Raw genomic sequence first — 12,337 nt, forward strand, 5'->3', positions numbered from 1 at the left:
AAAAGCATAAAAAACAAACAAAGACTCACAGGTCATATAATACAATCAATCACTATATATTTAGACAAATACAGGAATTATTGAGCAGAAATTGGAAAATTAAAGAGTATAAGCATTTAGTTTGCAATGTCAGGAATTGCCTGACAGCATTGGGAAGAAAAGATCCCCAGAGGCGATTCTTAGTATACATGGTGGAATGTGCCTATGGCTAAAAATGCTCCGCCTTACCTCCTTGTCATGATGGCATCCTATGTAGAGAGCACTTTGAATAGTGAGAAAAGCACTATATAAATGTAAAGAATTATTATTATTCAGTTTTGCCACCATCCTCTTTTCTACAAACACTTTCAGTGTGTCTAGAGTTAGACCTATGATGGATCAGGTTTTTCTGATGAGTTTGTTCAGGCATTGTGTATTTTCTGAACTCAAGTTGCCTTCTCAGGAAACCACAGCAAAGAACAATACACTTGCAACAATAGACTGGTAAAACATTTCCAGCAGCTTGCTGCATTCATCAAAAGACCCGAGTCTCCTCAGGAAGTAAAGTGTGCTCTTGCCTTTCTTGTACAGTGCCACTGTATTATCAGACCAATCCAGTTGGCTATTTATGAGAATCCCTAGTTTCTGCAGCTCTGCACCATTTGAGTAGCATACCTGAACTTTAAGTGTAATATTTCCAAAGTTGCTCCATTTTTTTTTCACAAAAATGTTATTTCCATCTCCTTTCTTCCTATCACTTTCACTCTTGCTTCTGTCCACCAGTACGATTTTAAGTCCATCTAATGCAAACACAAAGTCTGGAGTATCAACTCTAAGCCACATCTCTGTGAAACACATGAGACTGCTGAATTTGTATTCCCTTTGGTCCTTTGGCTCATGACCAGCAATGAAATCTCAACAACAACATTTATTTATATAGCACATTTTCATACAAAAAGTAGCTCAAAGTGCTTTACATAATGAAGAATAGAAAAATAAAAGACACAGTAAGAAAATAAAATAAGTCAACATTAATTAACATAGAATAAGAGTAAGGTCCAATGGCCAGGGTGGACAGAAAAAACAACAAAAAAACTCCAGATGGCTGGAGAAAAAAATAAAATCTGTAGGGATTCAAGACCATTAGACTGCCCAGTCCCCTCTGGGCATTCTACCCAACATAAATGAAACAGTCCACTTTGGATTTAGGGTTCTCATGGAAGGACTTGATGATGATGGTCACGTAGACTTCTGGCTTTTGATCCATCCATAATTGTTGGAACATCATGATGCTTTGAGTAGGTGGTGGTGGCGCAGGCCACCACCACAGAGAAAACGGAAAAAGAAACAGGAGAGAGAGTAGGGGTCAGTACGGATTTTAGAGCCACCATGAATAGTTATTATGATGAATTGAACATACAGAGTATCAGGATTAAGTTAAAGTGAAGTTATAAAAAGGTCATGTTAATATAATATGTTTTCAGCAGTGTTTTAAAGTGCTCCACTGTATTAGCCTGGCGAATTCCTATTGGCAGGCTATTTCAGATTTTAGGTGCATAGCAGCAGATGGCCGCCTCACCACTTCTTTTAAGTTTTGCTCTTGGAATTCTAAGGAGATACTCATTTGAGGATCTAAGGTTACGATTTGGAATATAAGATGTCAGACATTCCGATATATAAGATGGGGCGAGATTATTTAAGGCTTTATAAACCATAAGCAAAATTTTAATCCAGAAAGTTAATCCTGAAACCATTTTATTATGAATTTACTTTACATTTGTTTTTTGTGTTTCCAGGGAGACCCTGGGCTGCCTGGATTAGATGGACTGCAGGTAAGTATTGCTCTTTGAATAGTGTTAGAAGTAGTTATACATTGCCAAACCAGCTTCAATATTAATAGATATTAACTCTGAATACCCTTAATCACTGTATGGCTAAGTGTACAAAAACCTCCTTACCTGTCTACTATACTTTTAAGCTTTTTATCATTACCTTTTGTACTGTTGTAGATCCAAAATTCTTACCTGACTAATTTACAGAATATTCACTGGACCACTTGGAAAAAAATGTCTTTCTTTAAGCAAACTCTTCATCAAGTCAATCATAAGACATATGCACTAGAAGAACTGTTTAGCAGTTATGTTTATTGATTAAATCCATCAATCCAGGCATGTGTCCATTCCAGCAAGCACTGGGCACGAGTGAGAAACAATCCCTGGACGAGGCCTCAGCTCATCGCAAGGTGAATACAAGCACTCGCATACACTTGCGTCATTTTAGCGCCACCAAATCCCCAAATCTGCATATCTTTGGAAGGAAACCGGAGCACAGTGTGTAATATAAGCAGGAAATACCAGCAACATAACTCCCTGTGAGACAGCAGTGCTATCACTCCACCATCGTGACACCCCCATGTGTGTAATTATTAACAGTATTCATTATTTAAACTAAATGATATTTAAAATGTAACATACACACTTTAATGCATTTCATCATGAAAGTGGTATCAAGTACAAATCTAAAGAATCTAAATGTACAGAGAGTTGGAATATCATACATTTTATTTGTTCTGTTTGGTGATTTATTGCTGCTTGCCGCTGCTGTCAGGTCCAAGAAGCTCGTAGCGATTAAAATCTGGGATGACGTTTACGATGGTTTGCATTAATGATAAAGTAAACTAGGAGGTTAAAGTGGACATTTCGAGATTAAAGCCGAAATTTCCACTTTAATCACAAAATATACGTTTTCACCGTGTCCTTTATTTTTTTCTCAGTGGCTGAAATACTGTGCTATACATTATGTTGCTGTTGTTAAGTTGCAAAAAAAAAAAAAAGAGCACAAAAGAAGGTATGTGAAACTTTTAAAATGTATCGTTTCATTATGATCGGGAATATGCAACGCTTGAATATACAAACACCACAAATGCATCTTTATGTCGCATTTTGCTTCACCACATCGAAGCATCATCCCGTAGGATCTGCATAGAGGCTTTCTGTCACATGTAGATAGTAAACAGAGACACGATGTCATGTTCCGACTTTTAGCACACTGCGCCGACTTTTTGCTGGTACTGCAACTCGCACATGCGTCGCACTAATTTCTGAGGACCTGCTCAGAGGACTCGTGAAATGAACGCTGGGAACACGTGGTAGCCATGATGCGGGCGTGTACGCGCTCTGAGCGTGAAGTATAAACCGGCCCTTAGACAACCAGAAATGGACTTGCAGGAGGATTGTTTGATATCTGCCTTTCTTAAACAGAACGAGGATGAAGAATGTTTATCTTTGCCTGCTTGTCAGTCTACTGACATTTTTCTAGGAATAAATTTGGACTCTCAAGTGGAAGTATGTTATCCACCAGAATCTGACCATTGCAATGCAAGTGAAATAATTACCAGTGCACAAGTGGCACCTCCTAATATTCCCTCAAAGGATGTTGGTGTAAAACTGCAGGGTGATTGCACATCACAGATTCCTACTGCCACTGCAGCAAAGTTTATTCATAGAACGTCATACACTGCACCTAAGGACAGTAAGGATTTAAACTACTATATGCCCTTAAGTGACAAGATGCAGCAGCAGCAGCTAAAATGATCACCATCAGGTTTGAACCCAAATGCACCCCCTTATGGGGTGACTCACTTCCCAGATGTCAAACTAAACAGACCTGACTCAGATAGTAAGAGGCCTTATTGTCAACAGCCAGATTTGCAGCCGAACACTGCATCTTCATTATTTCATCATCCAGTGCACACAGCTCCAAGTACAGCATTTGTGTATTTTCCTGCAGCAAATATGATGGATTTATTAATTGCCTCATCGCATGGTATTCCAAAGCCAAATCTGCCTTACTTTGAGAGTGGTAAGGAAGGTGACTTTGCCCTTCTTATGATGGCACTTGACAAACTTATTAATAACCATGCACACCTTACTGAACAGTATAAGTATCAAGTGTTACTTGGACAGCTTAAACTGCATAAAAGTGCATACAAATTAACCAAAGCATGCATGCATGATGCAAACTCATACACCACAACATTAAAAGCTTTAAAGGATAAGTATGGACAGCCTCGTCAACTTGTCCAGAGTGAAACTGGAGTGCCGATGAGTACACCTTCTATTAAAATAGGAAACGCTGAGACATTTGATGAATTTGCTGTCTCAGTCCACTCACTTGTTGGGATGTTGAAAACACTTGAAGGAAATAATGGTTATGAACTGAAATGTGGCTCACATGTCGATCATCTTCTCTGCAAACTACCTTCTAGTTTTTGAGATGGATTTGTAGAGTACTACATAACACAAGGCATATTGAACGCAAATGCTAACATAACTTAAACGCTGCAGGATCTCTCCATCTGGTTACAGACCAAGTCACGAGCAAAATAAATCTCAGAGCGAGCTGTTTTTCTTTACCAAGGTAAGGTTATGAAGTCAGAGAGAAGAACACCACCCTCTTACATCCAGAAGAAAGAAAACCCCATCTCAGTGCATTACTGTGCTAAGGCAAAACCAGCTGTAACAACAACATACCCTACACCAGGGGTGTCAACTCCAGGCCTGGAGGGCCGCAGTGGCTGCAGGTTTTCATTTTAACCCTTTTCCCAATCAGTGACCAGTTTTCACTGCTAATTAATTTCTTTTCTCTTCATTTTAGTAGTCTAGTATGTTTCTAAGGATTCAGTCCTTTGAATTATTTTCTTCATTAAATGACAGCCAAACAGAAATGAGATGTGAAACGAGCCAACAGATGACAAGCTAAATTGGGGCTTCAAACTCCAACCAATTTCACTCTGACCAGTTTCTTAATGAGAAGCTTATTCTTGTTGTTAATTAAACCTGTTATTTAATTCAGTGGCCTGTTGCTGCTCCCATTCTGCCACAGCAGATGTTTCCAAAACTTGATTTTTCTGTTTTTTTCTAAGAAAACCGTCAAAATGTTTTGGTGACCTGACAGATCGACTTTACTGAGACCATCACCTTTCTTTGTTTTCAGATACTGTATTGTGTGATGGGCACAGGTGAGCTGGTCATATGGTGGCTTGTTTTGTGTCTCATTATTGTTTGACTGCTAATTAAGAAAGAAGAAACAACTAAGGGGCCTGAGCAAGTTAATTAAAACTAAAGATAAAGAAGTTAATTAGCAGGAAAAACTGGTCACTAATAAAAAAGATGGTTAGAACAAAAACCTGCCGCCACTGCGGCCCTCCAGGACTGGAGTTTGACATCCATGGCCTACACAGACAAAAGGTAAACCAAATCCTATGTCATACTGCCCCATAATGTGATTGTAAAGAACATTACCATAATAGCTGTGCAGAATTTAAGAAGTTAAGCACTGATCAGGTTTTAAAATGGATTAAAGACAATAACCACTGTTAGAAATGTGCACATTCACATAAGCCTGAAGTTTGCAACTTAAAGAAGCCCTGCAGCTCTTGCAAGGAGCTACATCTGACCATACTGCACGAGACAATTGCTAACTCGAAGCAGAGTGTCCTAATGACAGTTGTTGAGCCAGAAATTATATTATATTATATATATATATATATATATATATATATATATATATATATATATATATATATATATATATATATATATATATATATATATATATATATATATATATATATATATATATATATATATATATATATATATAAGCAAAAGACTACATAATTGCCACAAAATAGGCAATACTACCTAACCTACAAAGCACTGAACATCGTCTTCCTAGGAACCAAGAACTAGTTAATATTTATAACCATCAAAACCAGCAGCTGATGGATTCTGGGAATATAAGAGTTCTAATTCAAGCAGAAATTGAAGCCACGTAGGTTCCTAAGGTCTCTCCTGTATCTGGAACATTGTCCACATCAGTATATTCATATCTGACCACTCACAAAATCGACCCACGACCACAGACTGAAGCTTTGGACCCAATGCAGATATCGCATATCCTTAAGCTTTGATCAGCTACCAACATCCTCATCACTTCCTACTGAATCACAGGCAAAAGTGTTTGAGGCTGTTCTAAACAAAACATTCCACAGTAGTGGAATTAATGTCCACATTTAAGTTCCATTCCAGTCAATGCAGACAGTGTTCAAAATGAATGAGAATAGTTTAAACTTTCTTTCTGTTTTCAAATTTGTTGCACAAATTTGGGGGCGGCTATGTAAAAAAAAAATGTTTAATGAGGTCACACCCTCAACCAGAAGTGGTTGCCTGTTCATGACAGGCCTTTCTTTCCACCATATTGGTTTATCTACAGCATGTTTGTTTGTTTATTGTTTCAGTTGTTTTTTTACATTAAATAAATATAAAATACAGTGGAACCTCTGTTTGCGAGCATAATTCGTTCCAGAAACGTGCTCGCAATCCAAAGCACTTGTATATCAAAGCGAATTTCCCCATAAGAAATAATGGAAACTCAGATGATTCGTTCCACAACCCAAAACTATCCATATAAAAATGATTAATACAAAATATAAAGTAAAAATACATAAAACAAATTAACCTGCACTTTACCTTTAAAAGAATCATGGCTGGTATGAGTGAGTTTATAAACTCTTGTGGGATTCCTCCCAACGGGACGACACGCGGAAGAGAGTCCCAAAGCAATCGCAGTCTCCCAGCGCTGTAGCAGTTCGCCGTACAAGCACATCCAAAAAGATGGCAGACATGCTATAAGCGCCTGCCATCAATGGGTCATACAAGGAACATTATAAAGATCCCGCTACAATAAATAACAGTGCTGTTGCTGTTTCAAGCTGAATAAAGCTGGTGTTGTTAAAGTACTGAGACTCAGCTTCGTGTTTTGGGGAGCAAGATGGGGACTCGCACTTCACAGCACACACCTGCGCGCGCACACACACACACACACAGTCACAATGCTGTAGTAAACAATACACGCTCGTATGGATGTTGACTATATGAGTGAGGCACACAGACTCAGACGGAGAATAGGAGACGATTGTCCTCAAGAGAAGAGAGAGAGAGAGAGAGAGACGAGCGAGCGAGTGAGATAAGGAGAGAGAGACGCGGGCGAGCGAGAGAGATAAGGAGAGAGAGAGAGAGACGGGTTAGCAAGATAAGGAGAGAGACGTGGGCGAGCGAGAGAGATAAGGAGAGAGAGAGAGAGAGATGCGCGCCATCAGCTCAGTTGTGATCACATGACGCTCAGCAGACAAAGTGTATCCATACTACTCGTATTGTAAGACATCGCTCGTTTATCAAGTCAAAATTTGTTAAAAAATTTTGCTTGTCTTGCAAAACACTCGTAAACCAAGTTACTCGTAAACCGAGGTTCCACTGTACTGGAATTCAACAGTCTCATATCACCAGTCATCTGACTGTGACTCCTGCACTCGAATTTCTGTTAGCTAAACCCTGCGAATTAGTGCATTTCCAGAGGTCCCTAAGACCCCTCTTTTACACCAATGGTGGACCGTCCAATTCTGGGATTGTATGGCAAATGCCAATCATGCTCCACGGTGCCAGGCAGTGAGCACAGGGCCCACTAGAGGATGTCAGGCCCTCAGGCCACCCTCATGAAGAGTGTTTGTGATTGTTTGGTCAGAGACATTCACACCAGTAGCCTGCTGGAGGTCATTTTGTAGGGCTCTGGCAGTGCTCATCCTGTTCCTCGTTGCCCAAAGGAGCAGATACTGGTCATGCTGATGGGTTGAATGACCTTCTACTGCCCTGTCCAGCTCTACTAGAGTAACTGTCTCTTGCAATCTCCTCCATGCCCTGAAACTGTGCTGGGAGACACAGCAAACCTTCTGGCAATGGCACGTATTGATGTGCCATCCTGGAGAAGTTTGACTACCTGTGCAACCTCTGTAGGTCCAGGTATCGCCTCATGCTACCAGTAGTGACACTGACTGTAGCAAAACTAGTGGAAAAACAGTAAGAAAAGATGAGGAGGGTAAAATGTCAGTGACCTCTACCTGTTTAACCATTCCTGTTTTGGGGGTTGTCTCATTGTTGTCCCTATAGTGCACCTGCTGTTAATTTAATCAACACCAAAACAGCTGAAACTGATTAAAAACCCCCTTTGCTACTTAACTGACCACATCAATATCCCAGAAGTTTCATTGACGTAATGCTATACTCTGATTAAAAAGTGTAAACAGTTTATATTTATACTTAGATTGTAGTTGATGTTGAGAGAGCGGGAAAATACGTGATTGGTGTTGGCCTTCTTTTTGAACATTCATCCACGCAACTTGCATGGTGAATTATATCTAGTTAGCCCGTTTAAGAGGCCAATTGTCACAAGTGTGTATCTGGGTTCCTAGTTATTTTAATTTCAAATACTGTTTGGTTCTTTTACTGGGATACCCTATCCTGATTAGTTTTGTATTTCATCATTAGCTTTTTGAACTTTATAGTTTTTTCTCAACTATATACAGGTAAAATTCCTTTACAACAAACTGCAGTGGACCTAAAAATATTTTGTTGTAATGAAAATTTCATAATAATTAGATTCTGTTTTTGTTATTATAGTGCTTTCATTAACTTGCATCCAGGCGTTTGCAATCATTTCAATAGCTTCTTTCACGTTAATTTTAATCTCCTTCTGTCTACAACTTATGCTGACGAGAATTTTTCTCAGCATTTTCTTGTGATAATATACTTTCAGGATGTGAATGATGCCCCAATCCAATGGCTGAAGCACTGCTGTGCAATTGAGTGGGAGGAATTCAATGCAAACATTATCTAAATGTGGAAGCATGTTGTGGGGAGCACAGTTATCAATCTGAAGCCGAATCATCCTTTTCTTTCACTTCAAACTGTGAGGTTTCTGAACTCTTTTGGGAAACCACCCCCCACCCAACGGGACAACACGCTGAAGTGTGTCCCAAAGCAACATTACTGCGTCTGTGTAAGATTGTCTGTTGCCGGGGCAGGGCAACAGTAGGCTCACAGTGCTGCAGTGAATTGCCAAAGAAGCAAATCTTAAAAGATTGGGGTCGCGCTACAAGTCCCTGTCTTGCACCCCAAAACATGAGGCTGAGTCTTAATACTTTAGCAAAACCAGCTTTATTCAGCTTGAAACAGGAACAGCAAGGTTATTTATTGTAGCGTGATCTACCACCCTCCTATACACAGACACAGCAGTATATATTTATTTTTCTAATATGAACTGTTGTCGTATTTTCATGTCTGCCATTTCTATAGGAGGGCGACAATGAGTTAAATTCCAATGGAAAACCACAGAAAACAAAAACAGCACAAAAACAGTATGAGGAAAATTTACAGTGTTTCTTTTGGAGATTTTTGTGCACAACTGAGATGCGACCACAGAACTAACTGCTCTGTGGATGATTAATTCAGGCATTTCAAGGTCTTTTGGGCACTTTGTTGTAATGAAAGTATCTGCTGTATTTCATAGTATCAAGATTTCTATAGACTCGTGTCATATGGGGAAACTGTCAGGACCATAAAAATACTTTGTTGTAATGAAAATTTCGTTGTAAAGATATTTGTTGTAACAGAATTTTACCTGTATTTGTATGTTTTCTTTATTATCATTCTGCATTTTGTTAACAACCTGCCTTTCTCCTCAAATTTAAACAGGAAGTGACTATACTTTTTGTCTAGTTCCCATCTAGTTCAAGTGTAGCCTTTTAATGATGCCACATAACTTTTACAGATCATAAATACCCAACATACCTGACCTCTGTGCAGGTTTTCCAACCACAAATCAGTGCGATTTATTTTTGTCTGTTGCAGTCGACTTGTATATTGTATTAATAGTATCTCTGCAAAAAACATTGTATTTATGCTCCTCGGGTCTTTGAATCTGAACTTTGCCAAAAAGATTGTCAAAATTAGTTCAGAGTTTTTTGCTTTTGATAGCACGTTCAACAACGTAGACACTGCCACATTATCACACTGCCAACACCCCTCATGTGCCCAGCTTTAACTCTCCCAAATTTGCAAATAAGTATACGAGTGAGAAAAAATTTAAACAGCATCAACATCAACCTACTTAAATTTTTTTTTATAGAACTAGTAAAATGTATTCAATTACAACATTCCCATAAAAACTGTTTAAATGTATTACATATGCAAAACGTTTGAGTCAAATGATTTTGAACGGTTATGAAAAATATTTTTTAATGACTCATTATCAGTAAATTAATACTTATAGATTTCATATTTGAATTTATAATTTTTATATTTCAGCCAATATTCTGTCCCTATCTGGGGTTGAAACCTTTGTTTTATGTCCTTTTTGTTAATTTTTGAGTCATTTATTTATGTAAATTTTTTCTTTTTGCTCATCTGCATTGTGTACTATACCTTGGTTATGTTCAGTGTGTTTTGTGGGTAGTCCACTTAGAGGCAGGGCTACCTGTCAATTACCACCAGGAACTGCTGTCTGCCCTATAAATCCAGAAGGTCTCCCATAGTTTGAATGCACTATGGAGTTTTCATGAGTTCCTTATTTTGCTTGACTTCTCACTTCATTCATAATGGCTAACAAGGTACAACATCCTAGTATTACTGTGCTTTTGTGAAATTCTGGATTTTGGACCCTGTCTTACTCTATTTTTTGACCGTTCTCTGGAATTGTGATTTGAGACTGTATGCTTGGGTTGCCTTGTGTTTTATTCAATTCCATTTTGCCTCTGTGCTCTTCAGAGCTTCACAATATCACATTTGTTTTTGGAAAGTTTATGTGTTTCCCCATTTATCTACTCAGGGTTTGGCAGTGTATCCCCCTCTAGGTACATTAACAACAGTACAAAACAACAATAATGTTTTGTCATTTTTACAGTGTTTTTAGTTAATCCTTTATTTTTATCAAGGATGTGCTTCAATGTAACACACCTGTCTTTAATCTCTGGCTTACAGGGCCTAGAGGGTTCCATAGGGTTACCAGGTCGGAGTGGTCTACGAGGTCCAAATGGAATTCTGGTAAGTATTTTTGTTTCTCTAGATATAATTCAGCTATTTTGAGCTAAGATTTGTGTAATTTTAATTACTTTACTACAGCAAGCATTAATGGTCTAGTATATGTTTTTGTTGATATACAGATTGTGATCCATGTGCTGACATTATCATTGTTTGGTAGACTGAAATGAGCATTGAGTGCTGCATGTTGATCTTCTGTATGTAAATTGATTAATCTATGCTAGTGTTAGCTCCTAAAAAAGTTTTTCTTTTTTTTTTTATAACCAGAAAGGAGCGAGTCAGCACAGTTTATAATTTTTTCCTCTTTAGAACATTTTTGCTGGTTTTTTTTAGCTGTTCAGGAGCAAAGGCCTGTTGTAAGGGAAGTAAATGTGTTCAAAACAGCAGTGCATACAGACAAACTGCTGGTGGCTGTAGTCATAAATGTAGAACAGTGCAGCAGAAACAGTTGGACTAAAGTAAATAATTCACTGGATTCTTATTTAATAATAATAAACAAGTAAGTAAGTTTCCCAATAAGGAAAGAATTAAAGGACAGAAATAGAATGCTAATTTAATGAGGTAAATTTCCCTTGAGTTCACTCATCACTACTACTGTCAATCCTGCACCTCCTCATTGCCCATTTACGGGTAATCGTGGTCTAGAAATGACTGTTAAATATGATTATCTGAACTATTTGAAAGTTTTTGATTATAATCTGATGGAGAAAATTGTAAAATATACTGCTATGCTGAGCAGTGTCAGAAAGGTCACAGTAAACTATTTGCATGTCAAAGTTGCTGGCAGCCTGCCACTGCAGACAACATGTGGGTGATTTTCTGTCTCCTGACAATACAGGGCATAGTGGGTGAAGCAGTTCAGAGATGGTACTGGTCCATAAAGCTGTTGTGGAACACACACATTTTCAGCAGCTATGAATGAGTTTTTTTTTCACTCATTGTGAAATATCTGCATTTCACTAATTAAGATGACTATTGCGAATTTAATCACTGAGCACCAAAAATGTGAGATATGTATCAGGCAATCATCAAAATAAGGTATATGTTCCCACTCATGACATAAGTACTGATGAAAGTCTTATGGATTACAAGGGAAAGCTGCCATGGGTATAATACATCACATCTAAATGGACTTTATTTGGTATCAAGTTCTACATGATGTGCAAATCAATCTCTAGATACATCTAGAAGAAGATACTTTACATCAGTGCAGGGATCAAGTGGGATGTTAAGTATAGTCAGTTTGGTGCCACTACATCATCTGCGCTGTCACCGGCGGTCCCTTTACTTGACCGAGGTTATCGTATAATGATGACCTGTTTCTATACCTCACCTGTGAGGTTTCACTTCAAAGGAAAACTGATGCCAATGGCACTGTAAGACTGAACCGCTGTGATATGCCACTGTGAACGCTTCAAGATACA

At 38.4% G+C, this 12,337-nt stretch overlaps 1 protein-coding gene across 1 annotated transcript in view; it reads left to right on the top strand.

Moving 5' to 3' along the window:
* The window catches only part of col4a6 (collagen, type IV, alpha 6), a 582,406-nt gene that overhangs the window by 207,058 nt on the left and 363,011 nt on the right, over positions 1 to 12,337 (top strand). The window contains exons 8-9 of the mRNA XM_039765772.1: positions 1,776 to 1,811; positions 10,854 to 10,916. Of these exons, the coding sequence (XP_039621706.1) occupies positions 1,776 to 1,811; positions 10,854 to 10,916 (99 nt within the window). The remainder of the gene's footprint in view (positions 1 to 1,775; positions 1,812 to 10,853; positions 10,917 to 12,337) is intronic.

This window comes from Polypterus senegalus, chromosome 10, assembly GCF_016835505.1.
Source record: "Polypterus senegalus isolate Bchr_013 chromosome 10, ASM1683550v1, whole genome shotgun sequence".
NCBI classification, from domain to species: domain Eukaryota; kingdom Metazoa; phylum Chordata; class Cladistia; order Polypteriformes; family Polypteridae; genus Polypterus; species Polypterus senegalus.